The sequence below is a fragment of the Musa acuminata genome, chromosome BXJ2-6 (assembly GCF_036884655.1).
Source record: "Musa acuminata AAA Group cultivar baxijiao chromosome BXJ2-6, Cavendish_Baxijiao_AAA, whole genome shotgun sequence".
Taxonomy (NCBI): Eukaryota; Viridiplantae; Streptophyta; class Magnoliopsida; order Zingiberales; family Musaceae; genus Musa; species Musa acuminata.
In genome coordinates this window covers 19,832,727-19,847,148 of record NC_088343.1, presented here as the reverse complement: position 1 = coordinate 19,847,148, position 14,422 = coordinate 19,832,727, and the positions used below count along the sequence as shown (strand labels likewise).

Sequence of the window (14,422 nt, the reverse complement as noted above, 5' to 3'; positions counted from 1 at the left end):
AGTCAAAAATTGTTTTTCTCTTCTTTTTTTTCTCTCTCTCTCTAGTCGGATGTCGATCAGAGACTTTTATACTACTATATGAGAGTCAATCATACGCGGGTTTGGCGTGACGGCCGATCCTCGAGGGATAAAATAACACTTTTGTGTGGCCACCGTCGCGGGACGCGCGGAACAGTGCCGGACAACGTCTTCCCGAGCTTTCGGGACAGGACATACCAAACAACGCCTTGGTACGAGTTCTGACTTGGCACGTGGGGATGCTCCCCTTGCTGACTCAGCTGTAGCGCGGCATGGCATCGGTTGTGACGTGTCTTGGACCCAAAATATACCGTGAAGTGGCCATCTTTAGTTTTATCTCGGATTGAGATTTTTTTTTTTTTTTTTTTCGCTGAAAACTCCTCCAAGTAACCTCCCGACATCTGTTAGGCTTGCTGCTATTAGAATGACCATCAACCCCCGTATGTCCCATTTGTAATAACTCTCCGAACACCGTGGAGCATCAATTTTTTGAATGTAGTCATTGCATCAAAGGTGTAAGGATTAGTTAAGTCAGAAGTCGGAGTGCCTCCTTCCCAATTTTGAATGTTGGAGTGATGGGAGGTAGTTCCTATTGGACAAACAACCTGGCATAGAGGTTGGCGGCTAGGCGTAGACGCTTCTTTGCTCTGAATGAAAGGGGTTTTCTGCAACAAAGTGATACAGTTTTGGGCTTGCTCTATTCTATTCTATTATATTCTATGATGATGTGTAACAAGCAAGAGGAAAATGATAGGATAGAGCGGATCCTTCCGTGTCGGATGGACTCGATCTACTATGGGTTTCTTTAAACTTTACTGTGATGGCTCTTGGGATCGAAATCAGATAGTGGGGTTGCAGTTTCATCTCAAGTGACCTCGATGCTGCTTGTATTTTTTTTTTATGATTCGACAATTTTGTATGACGATGGTCTTTTTGTATACCATTAAATCATAATAGATTCCTCTCTTCTTAGCAAAAAAGAAAAACAAAAGGATCAATCAACGGGCTTAACAGTCTTAAAGCACGGTAATGGTTTGAATGATACCAAGATTCTCATATTCTTTGTTTCTTCCGTTTGGTGTTTCACTCACATCGTTACAAATTGCCTCATTTCTCTGGATTACATAGGTAACGTCCAAAAAATTATAGAGCATAATTCTCCCCAAAATCCTGAGGCTGGAGCATCACGAAGATACTACGGAAACTGCCAGTCCTAAATAATCATACACGATCACATATATCTTTGCTTCATGGCCATTGCTATTCGCTGTGGGAGCATTCTGTAGCATGCAAATACAATCATCTTTTGCTAAAATTATGGTTCTTGTTTGCATATGTCTCGGCACCAATGTTTGTGGAGGCATCTTCACCTTTAGTTCTTCTATAAAACAGCACATAAGCTGCAGCAGATTTAACATCTTCCTCGTTGATAGGTGAAATATGGCTATCATCAAAATTATACCACCTATTTTCATCCAGAAGCTGCATGAGAAAAACGAAATACAACATCCTTTGTTGTTCATTACACAGATTTGGAGAAAAAGCTAAAGCCGAGTAGACTAGCAGTAACAATCATGAACTTCATGAAAATACACCGATAAGAAGCCATTTGATCAAATGTGGCTCATCACTAGCAAACTAAGTAGCCTATTGTTGTATCCATACCTTCTTTTTGTATTAACAGATCAAATGGTGAATTCTGTAACAAGAAAAATTAATTACTAAAATATTTCCAAAAATTTAAAACTCACCTTGATGTGTGCAGTATAATGCCCACTTGCCATGCTACCATAGTGGTTACTCAAGGCATAAAGCTCATAAATCTGGCGCGAACCTTTCTTGTGTGCCACATAATTTGTCAAATCCAAGTCATGAATCGGGAAATTGACAAAAGTTTCTAGTTTATGCTTTGTTGACCGGCTGAAGGAGAATCTTTTCAGATGAATAACCAGAACCTCAGGAAGCCTCCAGAGGTCCAACTTTTTGCTAGCTTGTCTTTGCTCCTTGCACCTTGGGCAGTACCTAAAGGATAATCATGTTCCACAAGTTAATGAGATCGGAAGCAACAAAATATGTCAAGAAAAAGAAAAAACAACACAAACTGCATGAAGGATAGCATAGGTTTTCACAGAGAAAGGAAGCATATGCTTGTGTTTACGTCAATTGATGAACCAAACTATCCCAAAATATTTAGTGAACAAGAACTGCAGAAGGTTCTGGCATTCATAGAGTATGAAAATAAAAAATATAAATGGAAAATATAAAGTTTATGGCTGAATTAAAAAAGGATGCATTTTTTTCACTTACACAAGGACAATATGGAGCATTGCTAACGGTTCCTGTTCATCTTTCCGGATAGCACTAAGGTTCCATTTACATACCACTAGGCTAAATGTCTGATATTTTCTATAAAGCATCTGCTATAACCCTATGAAGCTAAATATAATCTCATCCACTTATGAAGCAAAGCCTTGGAAACTTTTAACTAAAACAGCAAAGACATTTACTGAACCTATCAACAAGAAATTGACACCCACCACATATCTTCAGGAACTAGTGGTTCCTCTCTCAAGAAAGCATCCAGACATGTATATAGTGAGAGAGGTTCATTACGAGTCCTCTTTGGTGCAGGTGCATACTTGAACACTTCTGGATGATTCTCAAAGTGATGTGTATCATACTTCTTAAGATCCTTTTTTGACCAGTTAATAAACAGCAGGAGTGATGTTGATGACCCAGGCACCACGATAGGTTTTTCTTCTGATGGCAAATCAACTGGTGTATCATGTTCATCAACCAATTGAAGATGCATTTTATAGGTTGATTCTGCTTTAGAGTGATATTCTTGATCCTTCAACTGATCATCAGAATCTAAGCAAGCTTCATGGGTACCGTGTGCTGCTGCATTTACGCTGGAATCTGACTTGCTAAAAGACTGTATATCCTCATTTCCCAGCATAGGAGCAAGAATTCTCTGAAGTATATCTTGTATAGCAGCACCTGTGGCAAGTATATCGCGTGATATTAATGCAAGCAAAGGTATACCATAGGATTCCCAGGCCACTGAGCTGCTGATGCTGCCAGGTCCTCTGAAAGATTTAATAAACATGGTATAGTTAAAGATACAACAAAGTCCATGAGGGTATTATGACAAAAGGCTGACAGTAAATGGAAACAACTGAAAAGGAGAAAACCCAAGGCTCATAATTTTGCAAAATATAAATGAATATAAATAGCACGGATTGACATGAGCTTTTGTTTTAGAAAACGTGAGCCTCAAGTTTGGATTCTACAATAAATTACATTTGAACAATATTTTCATATGCATAAAATCAATAAGAGGTACACCAGAATTTTTAATATGTAACTTGATATATTGATACTATGCTGATTTGATTGAAGCATCTCCCAACGTAAATCCCTGTGGATTGGTGACGAAGTTGGACTCAACTCAACTTGAAAATGTTTTCATTTTAATCTACTTTTTTTTTTCTTATCTTTAAGATAATTTTAGTACTTAACGTGGGATTTTTGTGAAAATCATAAATTATCACATTTCTGAGATTCTTCAAGGAATACCAAGGAAGCCAATGAAAAAAAAAAGGGTTGAAAAGAAACCCACAATTTGGGATTACAAGGATCGATCGACAATTCTAACTCTACAAATAAGTTAAATCATATATAACAAAGAAAGCCAATTAACTATAACAAAGGAAGCCAATTAATTAGTTGCCAAAACAAATTTGAAAGTTTTATCTTCCTCAAAGAAAGAACAACTGATTGGCTTACCCTGATGTAATTCTTTTAACAGTATTTTTCTATTTTTTTATTTTTATTTTATCATACTTAAGGGTCTGAGTTGATGAGAATTTTTTCTCCCAATACATGTAGGTGTGAGCCCACAATCTTTTCCCCTCAGAGAATTCAAAGGAATTGGAATGAGTCCAAAACAAGGTTTGCCATATCACGCCAAGCGGCAGTGCAGATCCTGCTCTGGATAGGTACATACTGGCATACCATATGTCGGTAAGCCGGTATGTACCAACAATCTAACCACTTATTATCTTCTTCTCTCTTCCCCAATTATCTAACCACTTATATTCCATAATTGGACAAGCTATGAAGTCCCAAGAATCCTTGCTGTCCTAGGCTTCTCTTTGATCACACACATTCACCAAAACCCTAACAGTTAAAAACTTGGATGTCGTTGGAGCTACCAGGTATTGAATCAACCTCATAATCAAGTAAAAATAGCCACAAAGAGTAGCCTCAATGTTGTTTTCTCCCTCAAGACTAATATTGAATTTGCACTCCATGTATTTTAAATGTTTTTAGTTACGACTGCTATTTTTAGTGAATTGTGTGTTCTACCATATCTTCCCCTCTCTGTATTGTCATATTTTTCTCTTTCCATCAATTTTACTCCCAATACCTTAAGCCTTAACACCCTCAAGTGTCCTACATCATGAGCCATATATGTAAAGAAAATGTACCAATACAAGAAGTAATTACAAAATAATGATGATGTACGAATTAAAGATAAATATTGTTCTTCACAAGTTTTGGCATCTTATTAGCTACAAGATGATATTAGGCTGAATATATCTTATAATTGTACCAGTCCTGTAAGTTATCAAAACTAAGATTGGTACTGAAAACCAGATAATTACATATTTCCCCCTGTAGTTACCTCTGTGTTGCATCTGGGTCCCTGGACTTTTAAAAGTCACATTTGGGTCTCAAAAGTTTCAAAAATGCTACAAGTTACCAAATTCTTCCATCAATGTTGTCTTTTTCTCTTTTTTCTTTTCACCATTTCTATTGCTGATCTCTTAAGCGTTAGTGCACTTTATGTTGTCCTACATCACAAGCCTTATATTTATAGAAAAAATACTGGTTTGGAGAGTACTTACACTTCATGACGATGTACAAATTGAAGAAAAATAGAGTTCTTCACAACTTTTGGGATCTTATAAGCTACAAGGTGATCATCATCTTTGATGGTTGATAGCAGGATTAAAGGATCTTCCAGAAATTGATGGATCATGTGTCCGTGTATCTGTGAAATTGTTTCAATAGAAATTATGAATTAGAAACTAGAGCTCACACTGGCCACTGCATTTCTGCCAAAAAGAAAATTTCCGCAAACCTCTGCAAGTAGTAGTTTCTCTCCATTCTTTAAGGAGCATGCATTGCTTAAAGCCTGGATCAAGTCCCTGCACCGACCCTGCTTCGGTACACTTACAGTACAAGTCGTTGGAAGAGCACTCCCGTCACTAGTGAAAACCACGACGGTCATAGTCCGTGAAGAAGCAGATTGTAAAGGCAACGAGAGGTACATAAATGGATCAAATGTCACAGACACTTTCCCACACACAGGACAAACCAGAGTGGACTTGTATTGACCCTGTTAAATTTGCAATTATCAGCCAAAGAAAATGAATGATCTATCAACAGCAGATATCAAGCAACCAGCAGCAGAATTTTAAAAAAAAAATCACTTGCAAAATGCAAAGAAATGTTCACTTGTTCTGAACATATTTTAAGACTAAACTTTACCACCAAACACAAAATTGCAGTAAAAGTGTAGGGCCTGTAGGCTTCTTTGGATGCTACTAGAAAGTAAAACAAGACTGAAAAGTTACGATAGGCCCATGAGGTGATTATTTTAGCAAATGAAAACTTGCCGCCCCCTCTTTAAGATTGTAGTAGAGATTCATACTTCCATATGAAAGAGACTTATACCACTCCCTTCCCCTCGTATGATTCCAGGTCCAGATGCTTGGTCATTTATAGATCTAAACCAGTTGGATTTGATAACTGACCCATTTTACAAAGGACAAGTTTTAACCTATGGCAAAATCTAAATTTTCGTACAAGGCATAGAGTTGACTTTTATTAATTTGACTTTACTCTTGGAGTACTCAAACGAGGAAGGGCATCCCTATTTTTCATTCACATAAATATCTGGAAAGTAAAATAAGAATATGAAGTGCATACTGTTAATCACTGAATTGTATCACATGATGCTAGCTTGTATCAACTCACAAGATACCAGCTTGCATCAAGCCCTCATGATTTGACATAGATCAACAACATAGTAATCTTAGTTTACCAGTGTTAGGCTCTATTTCTGATAATAACTTCAGACTTATTTATTTATTCTCACTTCTTCAATGCATCCCCCTTTCCCATTTAATATCTGGTCAATTTGGCTAATGCAGAGTTGGTATTCGTCATCCGAAAATAGATCCTGGTTTACAGGCTTATCGAGGTAAAAGTTCCTTTCAGTGTATTAAAATCATTGATCAAACATGAAGTTTACATAAGGTTTTCAAGATTTGTTTAGACATATGCTAATAACAAATTATGCACTGGAATAGGCTGAAACCATATCAAATTTTGTGTCTCGTGTTTCAGTGAAAAAAAGTTAACTAGTGTTTATTTTCTTTGTAGATTGTTTTCATTCAAGTTAACCAATATCCCATACACCATGAAGAATATAATGCAGTATCAGTAATTATATGCTAATACATGAGCTTCTCTGTGTCTTCACAATATCTTTACAAAATCAACTTAATATCAAATGAGGAATTATATGAACCTAGTCATTGCATGCATTGCATTAATTACTCACAATATGCCTGTCACATTTGTACTATTTGAAGAATTTCTGATGTGATCCAAAGTTGTAAAGCATTGCAATTAACAATTACACATAATATTGGTGAATGCTAACTGAACTCATATTTATGAGCAAGTATTCGGCCTTACCCTCCAATTTGGCATGATATAACTAGCATATTCAAAAGAAAAACTAAAATGCGACAATCTACCTAAGAACAGAACTGATTTGGCAAAAGAAACATTAATCAAAAGACCCAAAAAGAATTTAGGATGGAGTTAATGCATCAACATGGAATGAGGAAAAATTAGCTAAAATGACGTGTCTCTATGGCTATTAACTAGCAATATTACAATAAGCAGCACATTGCCACACCAACGGCTTTTGGTGGTCCCTTTTTTTATAAAAAATAAAAAACTGAAACTCTAGTAAGTGCTTTCATAATTTTAAACTCAAACATATCATTGACAACAAAACAATCCATAACCAAGAAAACTAAAATCAATCAGTAGTTCAAATCAATACAAAATAATCCTGATGTTAGTCCAAAGCAATGAATGTCATACCGCCCAAAATGGTACAAACAGGTGGTATGCCCAAACTAATACACGGACCACTCCCATTTTAGGCGAAACGGTCCAATTCAGGGAAAAATATAAAAGAAACCTAAAAGAACAATGGGGCCTGTCCAACTTAGTATTAAAAAAAAGAAAAGGAAAACACAATTAGTGAAGCCGCTGCCACCGCCACTGCTGTTCGAGGTCGCCGCTGCTGCCTTTCACCGACATCTTTCGGTCGTACAATACACTCCCTCGCTTCTCCTCCGCTTCTTCATTCTTCTTCCTTCCTCCACTATTTCCTCTTCTTCCATTACTTTCTCCACCTGTTCCTCTACCACCTCCTTTAATTCCTGCCTCTTCCACCTTCCTCCTGTTCCACTGCATTCTCTTCTTTCTTCCTCTTCCTTATTCTTCTCCTTCTCCGCTGTGCTGGTACTGACCGATATATAATGGTCCAGCTAGTGATCGGTACAGGTCCGGTACACCATACTGTCACGAACGATCGTCGCGCACCCGCAACAACTTCGTTCAACGAGCCATTCGTCGCATTTGCATGCTTGTACAGAGATATGGCAGCATGTTTTGCCTTGGTTTTGTGTGTTTTTGCTTAGAAAATGTAAGCAACGACAGTTCGCAGCGCTGCAGTGCGATCGCTCACCGCGCTGGGCCTAACTACCCCAAAATGGCTCTGTTTTCGCGTGTCATGGCTTGTTTTCTGCACATCGCAGCTGCACGCGAAATGTCAACCATCTCAGCACCCTGGAACCCCCCGGGTGACACAGGGCTGGATGGGGATTCGATATACAGTTGGGCGTTGAACAATCTTCACAAGTTCGCACGTTGACTTGACGGGAACTTGCCTTCGCGCCCAGCACCCTGTCACGGACTTAGCTGGAATTGCCTAAGTCGTGAGGCACCCTTGCGGCAAAGATGCAAACTTAGCTTGCGTTGCCTAAGTCGCGCCTCGCCCTTGCGATATGCGTCCGCAAAGATCAGCCCACTTGCAACCTCTCGCAGGTCCCGAAGGACCTGTAAAAGAGAAAGTTGATTAGTTCGAAGAACGAACGACAGATAAGTCCCGATGTCTCGTGAAAAGGGGAAGTTTTACAAGCAATTCAGCAAGCACCTTACATGCACAAGAGAAAAGAGGGAGAGGAGGAAAACAAGGACTTTAGAGGAAAACAAGTCCACAAACAGTTGCTCACCGGGTGCCGAGCGCGACAACAAGTTCCCGTCAAGGTAACGTGCGAACTTGCGAAAGATTGTACAACACCCGACACTATACCGAAGCCCTATCCCCTATGGTGCCACCCGGCTGGTTCCAGGGTGCTGAGATGGTTGACGTTTCGCGTGCAACAGCGGGCTGCAAAAAACAACCCGTGGCACGCGAAAACGGAGCTGTTTTGGGCTGTTTTGCTCGGTTCGATGAGCGATCGCACTGTAGCGCTGCAACTTGTTCGAACTTACATTTTTACAAGCAAAAGGACATAAAACCAAGCCAAAACATGCTGTCACGCAGCTGTACATGTAAACACAAACGACAAACGGTTCGTTGAATAGAGTTGTTGCGGGCGCGCGACGACCATTCGTGACATTCTCCCCCACTCAAACTGTCGATGCCCTCGTCAATGCTTGTTGGTAGTTGTTGATGATCGCTTCTTCATGTCGTAGGGTGTCTTCGGGCTCCCAGCTGGCTTCAGTTCGGGGAAACTTTCGCCACTTCACCAAGTACTCGGTCTGCTCAGCTCCAGTGGGTAGCTTTATCTTGCGGTCCGCTAAAATGATTTCAACTCGCTTCTCGTAGGGGGCTCTGGTGGGGGGTAACCGAGTTAGAATACTTCGGGAAGCATCTTGCGGATCCGAGTGGTAGGCTTTCAAGTTGCTGGCATGAAGAACATTGTAAATTTTGAACCACGTCGGCAACTGCAACTTGTAGGAGATGTTGCCCACCCTGCTGATAATTGGGAAGGGCCCTTTATACTTGCGCACCAATCCTTTGTGTACTTTGTTCCTAAAGAATTGGAGTGATATTGGTTCATGAGGGTGCAGAACGTGGCCAGAGCGTTGGTTAAGCCAAAAGGCATCACCAAGAACTCAAACGCTCCATACCTGGTCACACCAGTAGTCTTCGCTTCGTCGCCTTCAGTAATGTGCACCTGCCAATACCCCGACCGAAGGTCGAGTTTTGAGAAATACTTGGCTTTTGCCCAACTGGTCGAACAAGTCCGCGATAAGTGGGATGGGATACTTGTTCTTCACCGTCACTTTGTTGAGGGCTCGACAATCGACGCATAGTCGGAGGCTCCCATATTGTTTATTCTGGAAGAGAACTGGAGCTCCGAATTGTAACGGACAAACTTCTAAACAAGATGTTGGATGTAATGCTTATGTCTGTCCGTTGTCTTTTGGCATGTTCATGCCTTGTACAGAATGTAAAGGGGCGGCCGAAGGCTTAATAGTCCCATTTTAGTTGGGTTGGTGGCCTCTTTAGGCTTGTAAATAAAGGTTGTGTCATGTGGACACGTTCGAGAGCTTCTCGGTCTGTAATGGACCATTTTACCTTTTGTTGTGCCACTATTCAGAGCTTGTAAAGTCTGTTTGTAATTTGCATTGTCTATGAAGTGTTTTTCGGACATGTTTGCTTGTGGATCCCGATTGAGGCGTTCTCTTCAACCCGTTCTCTCTTTTGTTGGTCCTAAGGGACAATGGGAGGCTTCGGGGAGGCTGACCTTTGCGGACGGACGCGCGAGGGTGCCGCACGCCTTAGGCAAAACCAGCTAAGGTCGTGACATTGTGGTATCAGAGCGGGACAAGCACTCATAGAAACACTTGACATGCAAACGTGGGGGACCTAGCGGGGCTGCGTTGAGGGCAGTCAGCACACGCGCGACCGTTTGAGGGAAAACGGGCATGGAGATGTAGGGAAAAGAGTCGCTCAGAGGAGCGGGCATCTGAGATTGGCATTCAGAGGAATGGCCAACCCTTCGCGCAAGAGGCACCACGAGAACAGGCAAGCTTGGAAGAATTTAGAGCGCACAAAGGTTGGGATGGCTGAGTTTGAGCTACGGCTCAACGTTGACAACTTTACTTGATGGTGCTCAAGGCAAGCGAGGCGCTTGGCAAAGGACGAGACCATGCAAAGTGGAATGAGTTGCTCAGCGACCGAAAGAGTTGTGCAAAGCTCACAGAGGTGAGGGGAATTGCTAACTCGAAGAATTCGGTACTCATGCATGGGCTTGTATGCGGACGATGGATTGTTCGTGGCCATCCCAAGGCGGTCGAGACTCGGCGCCATGGAGCATTGAAACTTTCTCTTCGACATGCGAAGGATACGTCCGGAGGAGGCTGAAATGTGCAACGAGTTCAGCATGTTGCTAGGCCTTGAGGGGTGCAGCGGTGGCTGTATTGACGTGGAGGCGCAATCTAGTAAGTGCGTTTGCAAGAGGCAGAACAATGCACAGTTTGTTCAGTAGATCGGAGTAGTCCAAGGGGATGGTGGTCTCTGAAACGAAGAGAGATGTTGCTCCAACGGGACAGTTATCCAGGAGGGATAAGTCTCAGCTCTCCAGAGGGAGAATCATGTGAGACGGACTTCACATGTTGAGGAGGAGTACCTCACAAACAACAACTCCACGAAGCTCGATGGACTGAGCAAGCGGCGAGGAGTCGTCGCATGATCTCGCTTGAGAGAATGCATTGGTGGATGCATTGCGAGATCAAGTGGGGGAGCGACCCAAAGCAACTCAAATGGAGGCACACTTGGAGTCGATATGGAGATCGGACTCAAGGGAGGGCTGACCCGTGGAATGGTGGGCGCGAGGGCCACCATCGACTCAATGCAGAAACGAGGAGCGGAGCAACTTGGGTGTAACTTTGCGAAGTACCCAAGCCGCATGAAGGGAGCCAGCATAGAAGTTGGAACATGGAGCAGAGGCACAGCGCTTTCCCTAGACAGAGGTCAAGGACATGAACTCTTGCAGAGGCAGGAGTAGAATCATGCTGTTCCCTGGGTCCTTCATTCTGACAGAGCGGACTCATCTTGCATGGTGCCAAAGACGAAGGGAGCTTCGAGGCACATGCACCTTATCTCGGAGGAGCATTCGATGGAGGAACTAAGGCGACTCAATTTGCGGAGGCGAAGTTGGGTACAGAAGGCCTTAGCACGGGGCAAGAGGACGCAGAGGCGGGTACTCTTGAAGAATATGCCACAGTGTTGCCATTCGAGTTGCTATGAAGGAAGCGGTGCGCAGTGGAGATTGTGCTGGTAGGGGCAGAGGCCCAGGATCCAGACAATGGTGCACAAATTACATTGAAGTCGGTGGACTTCGGGAGCTACTAGGCGACGGACTGTCCTAGAGCGGTGCTTCATCTAGGTGTGACCCAAGAGTGGGTGGATGAAGGTCGATTGCCAAAGGAGCGAACAAAATCGAAGGTGGAGGAGACCTTGCGATGTATTGGCAGAGGCCACACATGGAGGGTTCACAATTCGAGTTTATTCCACAAGGATCAGAATGCAATGGAGATGTCACCAGGAGGCGACATGGTGCAGCGGATCGTGGTGGAACAGTTCGTGGCAATGCGACACACACGACATAGTCCCGTGAGGGATGAGATCATATGGAGGTATGATCGGGAGCTACTGGGAGCTCCGCTTTGGTGAACAACACGACGGCAAGAAGGGCTATGGATTCAAGGAGTGAAGGCCATGGTACCGCAGAGGCGGGTCTTCCGGGCGTGCACCGAATTTTGCATCGGATGAAAACCTTGGTCATCAGCATATGGGGGCTGGGTTCCACCAAGGGAAAAGTTCGAATGCAAGTACCAGCGAGTCCCATGAGAGGGACTTGATCATGCAGAGGTATGATCGAAGCAGCTGGAGAGTTGGACTGCTCCAGAGCTCATATTCGCTTAAGGGAGCCCGACAAGTCAGAGGACAAGGTCGAGTAAGCGAACGTTGCTACCAAGGAAGCTAAGGAGAACAGAATCGGTGCAAACCCTACAATGTGATGGCAGAGGCCATGCATGGGAGTTGCAGTCTGTCTTTCCATCGACCAAACAGACTGCTTGGAGAACACAGAGGTGTTGAAGCAGGAGGTCGAAAGGGGCGAGGAAGCGACGATGAGTCCAGAGGGACTTAGCTACCCAAAATCAAGCATCAGTTAGAATGGAGGTGGACTCAGAGGAGTGCCACGGAGACATCTCTACTGATTGTGAAGGAAAGGGATACAGAGGCGAAGCGACGGATAGTAGGGCCATGGGCATGGCAGCGCCATGGTACCGCAGAGGCGGGACTTCCGTGCAAGTCATTGATCCCTTGCTCTCACGGAGGGAGAGCGCTTGGTCGTGAAAGGGGCCGAGGAGGTGGAGCATGCAGAGGCAATCTCCAAGTACCGAGACAAGGCTGAAGGGCAGAGGCCAAGAAACTTCGTAAGACCGGTGTCAACAAGTTTCTCATCAAGATAGCCGTAAGTGAAGGACTTCGGGTCATGCAAGAGTGCACGACCAAGGAACGAAGCAGGCAGTACGTGGTGCTGTACCTTTGCTACTCAGTGGAGTAGGCGGCAGGGTTGATGGAGAAGACGGTACAATCCCAGAGGCGACCTCATCTATCAGAGAATTACTCCAAGTTGGGGTGAAAACTTCCTGCATTCCAGAAGTTCAATGGCATTGAGAAGGTGAATCACAGTAGCTAACTCAACGCAAGGAGTGCAAACACTTCAAGTGCTTCAGAAGTGTGAGCAAAGAGCAGGCGAAGGCCAGTAACCAGCTCGATGCATGAAGTACAACCTCGAGGAGGCGGGCGAAGTCAAGTAACCTTTGCCTTCTCAACTCTTAAGAGAATGGGCGAAACCGAGTACCCCAGTTCTCTTATCTATCCAGCAGAGGAGCTCTGCACAAGTTCAAAGACCCTTCGAAGATAATGGAAGACAATAGTTGTCAAAATCCTCACCAACGGTGATCAGTGCTACTGAGAGTAGATTGTCCGCTTCATTTCCCAACGAAATGCCAATCGAAAGCGGAAGTGATGCGAACCTACTTGGATGTGACAACTAACTGAAAGAAGAGTCAATGAGCAGATTTTGTGGAGGAAGGACCCAAAACTTCAGAAGTTTGCGAGGCGATGCTCGTTAAAGCTCCAACAAGCATCCACCCAGTTCAAGCAGCATGTGGAAATTTTGAGAAACTGGCGCAGTAAGAATGGTCTTTTCCTTCATTTGGTGGATCCGTAGGAATCAACGAGGATCAATACAACTCAGCCAACCCCACACCAGAGTCAGAGTCATTGGCGAGTTGAAGCAGCATGGCGGATCAAAGGTTCGACTACTCAGAAACAGCAGCGGAGAGCAGCTGGGAGCCAGGAGGCGCATTGCAGCTGGAGCGGAAGATTGAAGACTCAGCAAAGGCGAAGAGTTGCAGTGTTCACAAAGGCTTCGACGAGGACGTCGAAGGGATAAGTGGGGGAGAATGTAACGGACAAACTTCTAAACAAGATGTTGGATGTAATGCTTATGTCTGTCCGTTGTCTTTTGGCATGTTCATGCCTTGTACAGAATGTAAAGGGGCGGCCGAAGGCTTAATAGTCCCATTTTAGTTGGGTTGGTGGCCTCTTTAGGCTTGTAAATAAAGGTTGTGTCATGTGGACACGTTCGAGAGCTTCTCGGTCTGTAATGGACCATTTTACCTTTTGTTGTGCCACTATTCAGAGCTTGTAAAGTCTGTTTGTAATTTGCATTGTCTATGAAGTGTTTTTCGGACATGTTTGCTTGTGGATCCCGATTGAGGCGTTCTCTTCAACCCGTTCTCTCTTTTGTTGGTCCTAAGGGACAATGGGAGGCTTCGGGGAGGCTGACCTTTGCGGACGGACGCGCGAGGGTGCCGCACGCCTTAGGCAAAACCAGCTAAGGTCGTGACAGAATGGTGCTTTAGAACTACGGATGAGACCACTGCTTAGCAGTTCACCTAACTACTTACTAAGCTCTGCCAACTCTGGAGGGGGCATGTGGTAGGGTGGTCTCGCTAGAGGCTTCACTCCTGGCTCCAGCTCGATGTGGTGACCCACGCCTCTACGTGGCGACAGAATCTTCGGCAACTCGGGTGGCATAACATCCGTGAACTCCTTCAGGACGTTCGCCACCACAGCAGGTTCATGAATGACCTTCTCGTCGAGTGGCTCTAGCTTCATAGCAGCCACGAATGTTAGTTCACATTTTCGTACCCC

At 43.7% G+C, this 14,422-nt stretch overlaps 1 protein-coding gene across 2 annotated transcripts in view; it reads right to left on the bottom strand.

Moving 5' to 3' along the window:
• Window positions 1-1,048: 1,048 nt before the first annotated feature.
• Window positions 1,049-14,422, bottom strand: part of LOC135615186 (ubiquitin carboxyl-terminal hydrolase 5-like) — a 40,511-nt gene continuing 27,137 nt past the window's right edge. For both annotated transcript variants that reach the window (XM_065113351.1, XM_065113352.1), the window contains exons 9-13: window positions 5,168-5,425; window positions 4,932-5,077; window positions 2,556-3,107; window positions 1,770-2,040; window positions 1,049-1,500 (exon numbers count right to left, since the gene is read on the bottom strand). In XM_065113351.1, the coding sequence (XP_064969423.1) occupies window positions 1,318-1,500; window positions 1,770-2,040; window positions 2,556-3,107; window positions 4,932-5,077; window positions 5,168-5,425 (1,410 nt within the window). In that variant the 3' untranslated portion in view covers window positions 1,049-1,317. The remainder of the gene's footprint in view (window positions 1,501-1,769; window positions 2,041-2,555; window positions 3,108-4,931; window positions 5,078-5,167; window positions 5,426-14,422) is intronic.